Source organism: Dendrobates tinctorius, unplaced genomic scaffold, assembly GCF_039654945.1.
Source record: "Dendrobates tinctorius isolate UK_male_01 unplaced genomic scaffold, ASM3965494v1 ptg000157l, whole genome shotgun sequence".
NCBI lineage: Eukaryota > Metazoa > Chordata > Amphibia > Anura > Dendrobatidae > Dendrobates > Dendrobates tinctorius.
The window spans coordinates 10,332,620-10,348,457 of NW_027361824.1; the positions used below are offsets into that span (position 1 = coordinate 10,332,620).

Sequence of the window (15,838 nt, forward strand, 5' to 3'; positions counted from 1 at the left end):
TTGTGATCGAGCCTATATCAGCAGATTTAATCAAATGCAAGGCTTGGGATTTTATTAGAAGGAGGTCAATTCGGTGGTAAGAGGAGAGCGGGGGAGAAAAGAATGTGTAGTCCTTGGTAGTGGGATGGAGAATACGCCAGGGATCGACAAGGTGTAGGGAATTCAACTTGTTTAGAAGACTCCTTCTTAGACTTTGGGAGATGGGTGATGAGCCGCTAGATGCGTCTAATTCAGGATTGAGAGTCAAATTGAGATCACCTCCCACAATCAATAGTCCCTCCTTAAATAAGTGGAATACTTCAAGAGTTTTGGCAATCCAATGGACCTGGTGGTTGTTAGGAGCAAATAAGTTGGCAAAAGTAACTGTTGTGTTAGCTAAAGTCCCTTTAACAAAAATATATCTGCCCTCTTGATCACTTAAGCTATCCTTGAGAGAAAAAGGCAGACCCTTCCTTAAGGCTTTACTGACGCCCTTGAAGGAGGAAGTACTACAACTATTGAACCATGTGGGGTATGCGGAAAAGGATGTGTTGGGGACTCTACCTATTTTGAAATGAGTCTCTTGGAGAAAGACAATTTGTGAGTGCTGTTGTTTTTTTAAGAGCGTAAGGATTTGGTTTCGTTTAGCAGGGGAATTAAGCCCTTTCACGTTAAAAGAAGCCACAGTGACAGACCCAGAACTCACCTGACTACTCCCCCTCGACATGTCTTGTAGAGAAATTTGTCTCAACCAGATACCTGACAAAAAAGAAAAACAGCATAACCAAACTTTTTACATACATTCGCTCGCCTAACGCATGGGGGGTTAATATACCCAAACATAGGCGAGGTAGTCCAAGTTGTGAACCAAAAAATGGGAATGATGAATAACGCTTCTGATATTACAGAATAGAACCGCCTAGTTAAACGATGGTCCACGAGATCATAGATGTCAAAAGGAGAAAAAGAACTTGGGAGAACAGGTTAGATAAGGTGAAGTCCATAAGACTGATTCTTCATGGGGGTGTCATGATCTGACAGTTTTAAACTGGACAAAGTGAATTTTTTTTTACTTTGTCAAGTGCAATGTGTGACGTGATTGCCCCCGGTGGCCATTGGAATTATCACACGTGGTGTCTTTCATTCTAAGTTGCCCGGTGGTGGTTAGCGGTATCGCACTTTAGGTTTAATGCGCACATAATTATAAATCAGGTGTGAGGCTCTATAAATTAGTCTCAGGGTATTCAATCATTGTTGGTGATAGTTGTTCATTTGCAACCAACCTTGGTGGTGGAAGGAGCTAGAGAGATTGCTCAGCTCAATCTGAGTTCTGATGTGGAAGGAGTCACCGAAGGGAGTTCTTTGCAGCGCTTACTGAACTTGGTGGCAGCTATTCAGGAGGAAGGCTGCAGTCGGTTGCTGGATTCTGTGCTGGAGCATTTGCACAGAGAGAGCTAAGTTTTCTATTTCCCCTGTTTGTGACGTTCCTTATGTGTGATCTAGTGCAATGGTGGGATTAGTTTCCGCACCGGCCAATGCCCTAGCGAGGGACTAGGTTCAGGGCGAGTCAGGGCATAAGGTTCGCGTGCGGCGACAGGTGCGGAGCCTGTTTAGGGAATGTAAGGAGTGCAGGGACGCTTCCTCAGGGGAGCTTAGGAGGTCTCCACTTCCCTATTTCCTATTACAGGGCCCACCAATGTAATTGTTCCTGTGTTTCCCCTTATTATTTAAATTCGCCAGCTGGAGGCGGGGTATCCAGTTTTACGTGTACTTTTTAAATTCGCCAGCTGGAGGCGGTGTATCCGGCTGCACGTTCCGTTATTATTTAAATTCGCCCCGCTGGAGGCGCTGTATCCAGGGTCACGTGTGTCATAAATTCGCCCTGCTGGAGGCGCTGTGTCCAGTCACACGTTGATCATTACATTGGGGTGTTTCTTGGGGTCATATTTCTTGACTTTCGGCGAAGCTTGCTTTTTCTTTAAAGGACCATTCCTGTGGTTTGGTGAGCGGAGGAAGTCTCCAGCTGGAGTCCACAGGCATCCAAGAAGGGAGCTCAATTGGAGAGATGTTGAGTGTCTCCCAACAACTTGGTAGGTCATCTGGGGTTCGAATCACTATCTATCTACCCTTTGCGTTGACTGCCAGGCCAAACGGAAAAAGCCATTTATACGGCAAATTCTTGGCTTTTAAGGCTGAAAGAAGGGGTCGTAGAATCCGTCTTTTTGTTAAAGTGGAAGTCGCCAGGTCTTGGAACAGCTGAATTTGAGAGTCCTCATACACAATCTTTTCTTGTTCTCTGGCTCTTGCCAGAATAGCTGCAGTAGCCATATAGCTGAGAATGCCACAAATGATATCTCTTGGCGGCTCATCAGTTTTTGGCTTAGGTCGCAGCGCTCGGTGAACTCTTTCAATTGTGATTGCAGATGCTCTCTCTTGGCCTACGAGATTGGCAAAAATTTCTCTGGTTACTTTCTCTAAGGCTTCGCGTGCAAAGGATTCCGGAATGCCTCTTATACGAATGTTTTTCCTCCTGCTCCTGTTTTCCTGATCCTCTGCAGCCAACAGAGCCATATTGAGATGGTGTTGTTTAAGGACCTGGTCTTGGATACTAGATAATGCATCAACTGTCTCTGCGGTGCCGGACTCCAGCACCTCCACTCTCTGCCCCAATTGTTGAAGGTCCGAACGCATACCAGATAGCTCTTCCAGAAGAGTTTTCATATTCTGGGCCATTAGTTTCTTCATAAAAGTCCTGGAAATAGGCGCTGCATCTTCTAGTGTGGAGTCACAGTCAGCTTCACTGAGATCCAAGTCATCCATATTATCAAGAGAAATAGATTTTTTAAGGGTGCGTTTTAACGGAGTGTGGGAGGAATCAATCTTCTTCTTTAGGCATTTGTCAAGTTCTCCACTGGTGTTCTTTTCCTGTTCATCTGCAATAGCCTAATTCGCTAGCTTTTCACGTTCTTTTTGTGATTTAACCATGATGAGGCTTTTAATAACGTGAGTAGCTGCGTACACAACTTGGACGAGTGGAGATAATTTACTTGCCCATATTTTGAAGTAAGAACAGCTTACGAGGAATGGACACTAGGTGTCACTATAGGCGCATTACGGAGAGATACTCATATACAGAGCACCCTCCATACTTGGGTTGGAATGAGAGATAAGACTCTTAACCAGAGCGGCCCAGCCGGTAAAAGAGACAGTCCGGCAGGTACTCAGAGGCACGAGACAGAGTTCCCCCCTATTTATAAATGTCCGTATGTCCCAGCAGGTCGCCTATATTGCCTAAACAACACTTTTCTAAGCAGTTCACTTGCTGTCAGCGGGGATACAGCGGGGGAGATGTGCGCCTGCGCGCTATCAGGTATACTCAGTCTCTTTGCGACAGCGGCCGATTCGTCAGCAGCCGCTGTGTTTTTTCCCAGTCCCGTGCAAGTTAATTAAGCCGCAGGCGGCTCTGCTCTGTGGGTTGGCGGTGAGAGCGGGGGCCTCCGAGCCCTGCAGCAGCTGCGGGCGGAGTGTTTCTGGACCCCGATTTGCCGCTGTTGTCTCGCAGTGCGCGGGGTTATCAGCCGGGAGTGGAGGTCAGTGCACCTGCGCTCTGGGTGGATATGTCAGACAGCCTAGTCGTGGCTGCAGGTTCGTCTTGTTAGCTGTGCCTCCTTGGGGCTCTGTGCGGGCTGGTTTAGCCGGCAGTGGTAGTTTAATATGAGCAGGCGGTGGCTGTGGGGCTCGATGAAACCAGCGGAGGTTGCGGGTGCTGTTAACATGGACCCCAGTGTGCCATTATCACGGAGCTTTTGGGGTTGTCAGCCAAGGCTGCCGCGCATGCACAGAAGGCCGCCTATCTGCTGCCACTAATGCGTCTGTGTTTCGGGGCTTGGGATTGCGGCAGATCTTACCGCGGAGATGGGCTGAGGAGGTCAGAGTCCTGGAGACCTCTTAGGAGAACAGCGGGGGTCCTCTCTTACCCTCTCTTAGCCGCGGGGGCCCTTGGGGGAGCTGCGGTGCGGGCGGGAGCCGCTGAGGGATCAGAGTCCGGAGGATGATGTTTCTTTGTCTTGGGCCCAAGCTGTACAAAATCCAGATATGAGCTTCTTCTGTCGTAGATGCAAGTCTGGACGGTTGCTGCGGTGTATTTCTCCCAGATCCTCCAGTCTGTATCTGGGCTTGAAAGAGACCGGCCCGGTAGGTCTCAGTAGTGAGTTCTGGCCCTGTGAGCACAATCCCTAGTGAAACACACTGATTTCTTTGGCAATACAGTCCAAAAGGGCCTGATGTTGGTCTGAAAAGAACGTTTGACAGTTCTTCAGTGCAGATTTAGCCAGGATGTGCTGATATCAGCAGATGTCTGTAGATTTAGGAAGGGTGCACCGGGAGCACTCAGACTGCACGTCCTATGCCATGAGCAGTCAAGGCCCCCCTGTTTATTTCTTTTTTTATTTGTTGCTCCTACTGCTTTCTCACTAACTGAATATCCTAGGACCAGTCGGTGGGGTGTACACTGCGGAAGAGGAGCTAACTTTTGTCTGCATAGTGTCAGCCTTCTAGTGGCAGTATAGCGCACACCCATGATTTCCTGTGTCCCCCAATGAAGACTCCGAGAAACAGATTTTACGGTAAGCAATCAAAAACTTTTTTTTTTTTGCAAGAAGTTTTTGCATCACTATATTATGAGAGCTATAATTTTTTCCATATTTAGGCTCACAGTCATGTGAGGGCTTGTTTTTTTGCAGGAAAAGCTGACTTTTTTATTGGTACCTTTTTTGGTCACAAGACAATTTTTGATCGCTTTATTGTCTGTTTTTTGTGGCGGCAGAATGAACAAAACCAGCAATTGTTTTTTTTTTCCTCTGTTTTTTATGTTTTGGCGCTTTTACATAAAAGCTTTTATAGAAAAAATAATTTTTGCATTGCTTTATTCTGAGAGCTATAACTTTATTTTTCTGCTGATGGCGCTGTATGGCAGGCTTGCTTTTTTGCTGGACAAGATGGCGTTTTCAGTGATACTATTTTTATTTACAATCGTCTTTTTGGATCACGTTTTATTCCACCTTTTCCAAGCGGTATGATGCTCCTTTTTGCTACTTTTTTTGTGGTTTTTATTATGGCGTTCACTGAAGGGACTAACTAGTGTGACACTTATAGATCGGATTGTTCCGGACGCGGCAACACCAAACGTGAATTTTTTTTTTTTTTACATAAAATATGTATTTATTCATGGATTTTTATTTTGTAATTTTTTTTTTTTTCACATTTTTAAAAAAAAAAAAATGTTTTCTTTTTTACCTAGTCCCTTTATGGGACTTTCGCTTTTTTTTTTTTTTTTTTTTTTTACTTTGATTGAAGGTATAATGCATTGCAATGCACTAGCATTCCAGTGCATTATACCTATACTCCAAGCTTCTGACACCATGCTGTAACATGGTCTTAGAGGCTTTCTATAGCTTGATGACCCCGGATCATCATGGCAGCGATCGGGCCCAGTGGGGACGCCGATCTGAAGGCAGAGGGAGCTCCTGTCCCTCTGCCTCCCTCCTGAACACTGCGATAGCGCTCGATCACAGCAAATAGGGAGTTAACAGCCAGGGGTGCTGCGGACACCGCTCCTTGCTGTTAGTGCAGAATCTCAGCCACTGAGCTGCTGACCGGATCGGGCAGGAAGTGATGGTATTTCAGCATCTCCTGCGCGATCACAGCGATCTGAGTGCGGGGACCAACAACATGGGTCCCCGCACCTCTTCCCGTGCCTCTTAGCTGTCAGACAGCCGTCGGCACTGAACTATCACTACGTTTACACACAGTGATAAATGCATGACGGACACACACTGTCCTCGTGCTGGAACGGACACCCTGCCATGACGGACTGTGTACATCATTGGACGTTACGTGGTTAAGGAACAAAATGTAAACAGGTTATAAGATTGAATCTAGAGGCGGCTAGTGCCTCGGCCCACAGAGCGGCCAAGTATGAGGCAATGGTGGTTCTTACTTGGTGAGGACGATCTGTCCTATCAGCTCTTTGCAGCAGGCGTCTTGGAACCTCTGAGGGCCACAAGAAGAGTAGAGGCTGCTCATGATGTCGTGCACAGTCTCGTTCCTGAGGACTTTATGGCTGACATCAATGCTCAACATGATGCTGGACTCATACTGGAGGATGGAGGTGGAAAACCCCGGCCAGATGGAGAGTCTGATGAGAGAGGAGACAAGATGGAGGCTGAAAATAGGGGAGCTGAAGTAACACGCATCAGTCTGTAGACACCTACAGGCATACATTACTTACTCTCCAGAGCTGCACTCATTCTGCTGGTGCAGTCACTGTGTACATTCATTACATTACTGATACTGAGTTATACCATGTATTATACCCCAGAGCTGCACTCACTATTCTGCTGGTGCAGTCACTGTGTACATACAGTGGGGAAAAAAAGTATTTAGGCTAGTTTCACACTTGCTTTTTTTTGCAGCGCGTTTTTCCCGCAAAAAAACGCATTGAAAAAACGCATACAAAAGCATACAACTGCTGCGTTTTTTTCAAGCATTTTTATGAGCATGCATGAAAAAAACGCAGCGTTTTTATGCGTTTGTATGCGTTTATAGTGCGTTTTTACCGCGTTTGCGTTTTTTTCCAACATTAGGTGGCCCCTCACACTAACCCAAACCATGACTTTACTAACCCTAACCCTAACCCTAACCCTGACCCTAACCCTTAACCAAATCATACTTAACCCTAACCCAAACCCTAAACCCTAACTAACCCTAACCCTAACCCTAACCCTGACCCTAACCCTAACCCTAACCCTAACCCTGACCCTAACCCTAACCCTAACCCTGACCCTAACCCTTAACCAAATCATACTTAACCCTAACCCAAACCCTAAACCCTAACTAACCCTGACCCTAACCCTGACCCTAACCCTAACCCTAACCCTAACCCTGACCATAACCCTAACCCTAACCCTAACCCTAACCCTGACCCTAACCCTAACCCTAACCCTGACCCTAACCCTTAACCAAACCATACTTAACCCTAATCCTGACCCTAACCCTGACCCTAACCCTTAACAAAACCATACTTGACCCTAACCCTGACCCTAACCCTAACCCTAACCCTGACCCTAACCCTAACCCTAACCCTGACCCTAACCCTTAACCAAACCATACTTAACCCTAATCCTGACCCTAACCCTGACCCTAACCCTTAACAAAACCATACTTAACCCTAACCCTAACCCTAACCCTGACCCTAACCCTAACCCTAACCCTGACCCTAACCCTTAACCAAACCATACTTAACCCTAATCCTGACCCTAACCCTGACCCTAACCCTTAACCAAACCATACTTAACCCTAACCCTGACCCAAACCCCAACCCTGACCCTAACCCTAACCCTAAACCCCCTTAACTAACCCTAACTCTAACCCAAACCCCTAAATTCCATGGTTAAAAAAAAAACGCATATGCAAAAAAACGCATACATGAGCATGCCAGTGCGCACATATGCGCATCCATAGGCTATAATGGCCATTTTTAGCGCAAAACGTGCGCATATGTGCGCATGCGCTTTTTTGCAGGGCCAAAAAATGCAACATGCTGCGTCTGGAAAATACAAACGCACACCCCAAAAAAACGCAGCGCATGAAAATCGCATACATGCGCTTACAAGCGCGCAGGTATGCGCACCCATGTTAAATATAGGGGAAAAAACGCATGCGCACATATGCATTTTTTTCCAGCGCTAAAAAACGCAAATGTGAAACCAGCCTTAGTCAGTCAGCAATAGTGCAAGTTCCACCACTTAAAAAAATGAGAGGCGTCTGTAATTTACATCATAGGTAGACCTCAACTATGGGAGACAAACTGAGAAAAAAAAATCCAGAAAATCACATTGTCTGTTTTTTTTTCATTTTATTTGCATATTATGGTGGAAAATAAGTATTTGGTCAGAAACAAGCAATCAAGATTTCTGGCTCTCACAGACCTGTAACTTCTTCTTTAAGAGTCTCCTCTTTCCTCCACTCATTACCTGTAGTAATGGCACCTGTTTAAACTTGTTATCAGTATAAAAAGACACCTGTGCACACCCTCAAACAGTCTGACTCCAAACTCCACTATGGTGAAGACCAAAGAGCTGTCAAAGGACACCAGAAACAAAATTGTAGCCCTGCACCAGGCTGGGAAGACTGAATCTGCAATAGCCAACCAGCTTGGAGTGAAGAAATCAACTGTGGGAGCAATAATTAGAAAATGGAAGACATACAAGACCACTGATAATCTCCCTCGATCTGGTGCTCCACGCAAAATCCCACCCTGTGGGGTCAGAATGATCACAAGAACGGTGAGCAAAAATCCCAGAACCACGCGGGGGGACCTAGTGAATGAACTGCAGAGAGCTGGGACCAAGGTAACAAGGCCTACCATAAGTAACACACTACTCCACCATGGACTCAGATCCTGCAGTGCCAGACGTGTCCCACTGCTTAAGCCTGTACATGTCCGGGCCCGTCTGAAGTTTGCTAGAGAGCATTTGGATGATCCAGAGGAGTTTTGGGAGAATGTCCTATGGTCTGATGAAACCAAACTGGAACTGTTTGGTAGAAACACAACTTGTCGTGTTTGGAGGAAAAAGAATACTGAGTTGCATCCATCAAACACCATACCTACTGTAAAGCATGGTGGTGGAAACATCATGCTTTGGGGCTGTTTCTCTGCAAAGGGGCCAGGACGACTGATCCGGGTACATGAAAGAATGAATGGGGCCATGTATCGTGAGATTTTGAGTGCAAACCTCCTTCCATCAGCAAGGGCATTGAAGATGAAACGTGGCTGGGTCTTTCAACATGACAATGATCCAAAGCACACCGCCAGGGCAACGAAGGAGTGGCTTCGTAAGAAGCATTTCAAGGTCCTGGAGTGGCCTAGCGAGTCTCCAGATCTCAACCCTATAGAAAACCTTTGGAGGGAGTTGAAAGTCCGTGTTGCCAAGCGAAAAGCCAAAAACATCACTGCTCTAGAGGAGATCTGCATGGAGGAATGGGCCAACATACCAACAACAGTGTGTGGCAACCTTGTGAAGACTTACAGAAAACGTTTGACCTCTGTCATTGCCAACAAAGGATATATCACAAAGTATTGAGATGAAATTTTGTTTCTGACCAAATACTTATTTTCCACCATAATATGCAAATAAAATGAAAAAAAAACAGACAATGTGATTTTCTGGATTTTTTTTTTTCTCAGTTTGTCTCCCATAGTTGAGGTCTACCTATGATGTAAATTACAGACGCCTCTCATCTTTTTAAGTGGTGGAACTTGCACTATTGCTGACTGACTAAATACTTTTTTTCCCCACTGTACATTACATTACTGATCCTGAGTTACATCCTGTATTATACTCCAGAGCTGCACTCACTATTCTGCTGGTGCAGTCACTGTGTACATACATTACATTACTGATCCTGAGTTACATCCTGTATTATACCCCAGAGCTGCACTCACTATTCTGCTGGTGCAGTCACTGTGTACATACATTACATTACTGATCCTGAGTTACATCCTGTTTTATACCCCAGAGCTGCACTCACTATTCTGCTGGTGCAGTCACTGTGTACATACATTACATTACTGATCCTGAGTTACATCCTGTATTATACCCCAGAGCTGCACTCACTATTCTGCTGGTGCAGTCACTGTGTACATACATTACATTACTGATCCTGAGTTACATCCTGTTTTATACCCCAGAGCTGCACTCACTATTCTGCTGGTGCAGTCACTGTGTACATACATTACATTACTGATCCTGAGTTACATCCTGTATTATACCCCAGAGCTGCACTCACTATTCTGCTGGTGCAGTCACTGTGTACATACATTACATTACTGATCCTGAGTTACATCCTGTTTTATACCCCAGAGCTGCACTCACTATTCTGCTGGTGCAGTCACTGTGTACATACATTACATTACTGATCCTGAGTTACATCCTGTTTTATACCCCAGAGCTGCACTCACTATTCTGCTGGTGCAGTCACTGTGTACATACATTACATTACTGATCCTGAGTTACATCCTGTATTATACCCCAGAGCTGCACTCACTATTCTGCTGGTGCAGTTACTGTGTACATACATTACATTACTGATCCTGAGTTACATCCAGTATTATACTCCAGAGCTGCACTCACTATTCTGCTGGTGCAGTCACTGTGTACATACATTACATGCTCCCATGACTAAAGCATGGTCAGCCCCATGTAAACGCTGTTCTGCTGGTTACGTTACCGGTGAGCTCTGACTTCGGTGGCGTCGTTCGGGTTGTAATAGTTGCGTCCTATCTGCTTCATATCCATGATCTTCAGGAGTCTGGGGGGAGAGAACAGGCGCTGTCAGCTCTGCAGGTGGAGGATGTGTATGATACCAGCAGTGAGCGAGTGGATGTGGGAATCCAGTGGAAGATGTGACTGAGGTTATCATCATTTTGGGGAACAGATGACGTTTCGGTCACTTCCTAATACATTTTATGCTGCAAACAATTCTGTCTTTTTTCCTTACAGAGTTTAACGCACGAAATGAATCCCTTCAGATTTTCATAGATCGGACTTTCCTGGACGTGGCGATACCTAATAGGATTTTTTTTTAGTGTCCATTGTAATGAGGGAAAAGGTGGAGAAATCAAACCCTGTGTTAGAGAGATGGTTTTTGCTTTGTTTTAATATGTAGATTTTTATTGTCCTTTTTTGTTCCATATTCGTCATCGCAGACTAGAACTTGTCAGTATGGCATTACAGAGCAAACTTCACGGTCTCCTATGAAGCCCACAGGGTGCGGAGACGTCATCTATCGCCACCCTGCAATCATGTCCCGGAGGGGCCGCTCTGCACCTGGACACCCAACAGTCAGGAACGTGCATCTCAAATGCCACAGGCAGCGACTAACTGCAGCATGTACGGTGTTAAAAAAAAAAAAACCCCAGCGATCAGAGCTGACTCCAGTCCCCATTGTGTAACAATGCCAGCATCTGCCGACTATGGGGCTACTGAGGCCGCTCCGTACTCCCACATCTGACAACATTGGGATGGCATTAAAAGGCCAGGACTGGGACAGAAGGTTCAAGGGGTATTCCCATCTCCAAGATCCTATACCAATAAACAACAACAAATACCTCCAATTAGATATGTAGTATAGTTCTTCTGATTCACTATGTCGCTTACCTCATGTGCAGGGCATTGCAGTAAGCTTAGGTATCCATGGTTGCGACCACTAACAACTAACTGTCACTATATGAGTGGTTATAACCATAGATACCTACACTTACCGCAATGTCCTGCGCATGAGGTAAGTGAATTAGAAGAACTATACTACATTTGTATTTGGAGGCATTTGCTAAATTTTATTATTACAACCTACTGCAAATTGGGCTAAGATCTGGGAGATTTAAAAAGGGGCTGTCGAGGATCAGAAAAACATGGCTGCTTTCTTTCACCCGCGACCATGGAGTGTGCGTGGTAACGCAGCGCCAGTCACTTCAATGGAGTTGGCTTGCAATACAACCCATGGTGAAGAGTGGCGCTGTTTCTGAAAGAAAGCAGACATGTTTTTCTAACCCTGGACAACCCCTATAACAGTAATATAAATGGAGCATGAAATGTAGGGGGGGGTTAAGATTTTCCATTGGGGCCAGGGAGCCTAAAGTTTCAGTCTTGCTTGAGAACCTCCAGATACAAGATAGTTTGCTGATCGGTCCACGCCATTACTTTAAAAGGAATACTCCCAAATTTTCATGTTACACCCTCATCTGACTGCTGGAGAGGAGGTTCAGCATGCACACCTAAGCTACTTTCAAAACGGATTCTGCAGAGCCCAATTTTAGGATGGTGTGGGGTCCCAATAATTGGGCAAAGGAGGAGTAACTTAATATTTTGGGATTAACCCTAAAGCCGATAATTTTACAACAGAGTCATCTAAGGGGGTATGAAAAAAAAAAATAGTGGTCAGGATGCGACCATAAAGAACAATCAGTCTGGACATTCTCCCAAAGAGCAGATCCTACGTCCTCGGACCTTCGGAAAATGATGTTGTAGAAATGGAAGCAGGTCGGCGAGGTCGGTGGAAGCTCATTGGTCAGGGTGATTGTTATCCTCACGTTCTCTCCATTTCGAGTTTGGCTGAACACCTCGGTGACCTTCAAAAACAACAAGAAAAATCCAAAAACATCAAATGCAATCACCGTCACGTCAATTACCAGAGAGGAGCAAAAGGCCAGACACTGGTGATCAAAAAGGTCATCAATGTCAGATCAAAAATGGTCCCAAGTGATACACGAGGCCTTGTCCTCCATTACTGCTCTCTATTGATGACCCGCTGTCCTTGGAACAACTTTACCTTATTCAGTCTTTTTGGTAAAAACAACACGGTTCCATCAAACGCCCGCGCCTTCCCGATTGTTTCTTCATGCTGGTACAGGAGGGCATACCGCAAACGCTTGGACTCCATGGCGGGATTGAAGTCAACGTGATACTGGTACAGGGCCCACTGTGGTCGGGACACCAGCTTGATGTGGTTGGTCACAAGAGCAATAATGGTTCCTTTTGAACCAATCATGGAAGAAGAAGTTATCAGGCTCCTTCCATCTTCTTGCCCTGCTACTTGCACTACTGGCCCTATTCTCTCACATCTCCTCCAGTCCATTTCTCCAGCTGTCACCACTCACCTAACAAATATTCAACCTCTCTCTTCCGATATCTTTCCCTACTCATTTTATCACACCAGTATACGTCCATTACTTAAAAAAAACATCCGTCGACCACAACTGTGCTGCTAACTGTAGACCTGTCTCTAATCTTCCCTTCATCTCTAAACTCCAGGAATGCCTGGTCCACTCCAGTCTTATCTGCTATCTCTCAGATCACGCTTCTTGACCCTCTACAATCCGGTTTCTGCCCTTTACATTCTACTGAAACTGCCTGCACTAAAGTCTCTAATGATCTACTAACAGCTAAATCTAATGCTATGTGCACACGCTAAAACACACCAACCAACCAATCAAAGGACCTCTTAACCATAAAAAAACAGACAGGGTGTATTTATTAAATTATTATTATTATTAAATTGATTGGTTTATTATAGTCCAGTGCTGGTGTGTTTTTTCTATGTGCACACGCTGCGGATTGGTATCTGCAGAACCGCAGGTAAAAATGACCTGCGGTTTTACCTGCGGTTTATCACCTCTACAATGGAGGAGATGGTAAACAGCAGCGGAATCTGCAGAAAAGTAGTGACATGTCATTTCTTTCTGCGGAATCAAAACCGCAGCTTTTCCACAGTTAAAAATCCGCAGCGTGTGCACAGCAGATTGTAAATCACATAGGATATCATGCTACTGTACTGTACACTGTCTGCAGAACTGCTGCAGATCCGCAGCAAAAACCGCAGCGTGTGCACATAATGGTCACTGCTGATTTTCCTTGATCTCTCGGCAGCATTCGACACTGTGGATCACCAGCTCCTCCTCACTATGCTTCGCTCTATCAGGCTCAAGTACACCGTTCTCTCCTGGTTCTCCTCCTACCTCTCTTTCACTGTATCCTTTGCTGGCTCTTCTACCTCGCCTTTTCCCTTACTGTTGGGGTTCCTCAAGGATCAGTCCTAGGCCCCCTACCTCTTAGGCTGGGTTCACACGTTGCATTTTTTACCACACGATTTTGCCGCGAAAACGCAAAAAAACAGCATCCCATGCAATCCTATGGGATTCCGCAATGCTGCGGATTTTCCCGCGGCAGAATCGCATCGCGGAAAAATACGCAGCATGCTCATTAATTTGCGGAATTATGGCGATCCCGCCCACATAGGAATGCATTGTTCCGCTTAATTTCCGCATGTGGCTGTGCACACCATGAGAAAAGTAAGTAGAACATTTGCGGATGGTACCCACGGTCCGGAGGAGAGGAGACTGTCCTCCAGGCTGTGGGTACCATATTTCTGTAAAAAAAAAAAAATAAAATAAAAACGCTCGGGATATACTCACCTTCCCATGTCCCTCGCAGCTTCACCAGGCCTCAGCGATACACGCGGCAGCACCCGGTCCCAGTGATGCATTGCGATAATGACCTTTGCTGACGTCGCGTCTTGTGATACTGTAGCGGTCTCGCGAGACCGCGACGTTAAAGGTCATTGCCGCAATGCATCACTGGGAACGGGACCTGCCGGCAGCATCGCGGAGATCGGGAACGCTGTGCGGACGTCGGAAGATGAGAAAAAATGATTTTTATCATTTTTTTAAAAAATTATTTTTAACATTAGATCTTTTTACTACTGATGGTGCATAGGCAGCCTCAATAGTAAAAAGTTGGTCACACTCGTCAAACACTGTGTTTGACGAGTGTGACCAACCTGTCAGTTTTCCAAGCGATGCTACAGACCGCTTCGAAAACGCTAGCATTCTGCAAGCTATTAACACTTGCAAATTGCTAGTTTTCCCACGGGAAAATCACGGCAATTTAAAATGCGAGTTTCCCACAGAATAGAATTCTGGAATTCTCGCGGTAACTTCCGCAGGAGTTCTGCTACGTGTGAACCCAGCCTTAGTCTTGTATACTGCCCCTATTGGATGAACCATCTGTAGATTTGGTCTCCAGTACCATCTCTATGCTGATGACAGTCAATTATACACCTCTACTTTTGACATCACTCCTGAATTACTACAAAACACTAGTGATCGTCTTACCACTGTCTCCAACATCATGTCCTACCTCTGACACTGAACTCCTTGTGTTTCCTTCCTCTACTAACCTACCTATGCCCAACATTGCTATTTCCATGTATGGCTCCACCATTACTCCCCAGCGACATGCCTGCTGTCTCGGGGTCATACTTGATTCAGAGCTTTCATTCATCCCCACATCCAATCATTGGCTTGCGCTTGTCATCTACAGCTCAAAAACATTCCTAGAATTTGACCTTTTCTTAGTTTTGACTCTGCAAAATCTCTTACTGTTTCTCTTATTCATTCTTGTCTGGACTATTGTAAGTCTTTACTAGTCGGTCTCCCTCTTACTAATCTCTCCTCTCTCCAGTCTGTCCTGAATGCTGCAGCCAGGATCATATTCCTCATCAACCGTTACACCGATGCCTCTACCTTGTGCCAGTCATTACACTGGTTACCCATCCGCTCCAGAATTAAATATAAACTTATCACTCTCACCCACAAAGCACTCCACAGTTCAGCACCACTCTTCATCTCCTCCCTCGTCTCAGCCTACCACCCTACCCATGCCCTGCATTCTGCTAATGACCTGAGGTTAACATCCTCAATCAGAACCTCCCACTTCCTGTTTCCAAGACATCTCTCATGCTGCGCCAGTTCTTTTGGAATGCACTACCCAGGATAATTTGATTAATCCCCATTATCAACAATTTTAAGCGTGCCCTAAAAACACATTTCTTCAGACTGGCCTACCGCCTCAAAATATCTAACTATCCCTCTGTTGTCCATTCAACATTTTCTTCAAAACCAGGACCCTCGTATCTGTTCTTACAGCCTTCATGCAATTATTAGCCCTCTGTGTTCGTACACATACTGGCTGGTGACCGGTTCATGCAGCATTACATGAACACCCTATTAAATTGATGGCTGCACCGTACAATACAAGCAACTGTTACCATCCACCTCTCGTATCTCCCCTATTTCCTCAGATTGTAGCTTGCGAGGAGCAGGGCCCTCACGCCTCTTGGTATCTGTTGATTTATGTGATTATTGTTATTCTGTAATGTCTTTTATTGTCTGTACACGTCTCTTCTAAAATGTAAAGGGCTACGGAATATGTTGGCGTTATAGAAAAATAAAAATTATTTT

General features: G+C 45.4%; 1 protein-coding gene across 1 annotated transcript in view; it reads right to left on the reverse strand.

Moving 5' to 3' along the window:
* Positions 1-12,511, reverse strand: part of LOC141051416 (piwi-like protein 1) — a 31,994-nt gene extending 19,483 nt beyond the window's left edge. The window contains exons 1-4 of the mRNA XM_073548354.1: positions 12,370-12,511; positions 12,048-12,169; positions 10,270-10,350; positions 5,978-6,175 (exon numbers count right to left, since the gene is read on the reverse strand). Of these exons, the coding sequence (XP_073404455.1) occupies positions 5,978-6,175; positions 10,270-10,350; positions 12,048-12,169; positions 12,370-12,480 (512 nt within the window). The 5' untranslated portion in view covers positions 12,481-12,511. The remainder of the gene's footprint in view (positions 1-5,977; positions 6,176-10,269; positions 10,351-12,047; positions 12,170-12,369) is intronic.
* Between the last annotated feature and the right edge of the window lie 3,327 nt (positions 12,512-15,838).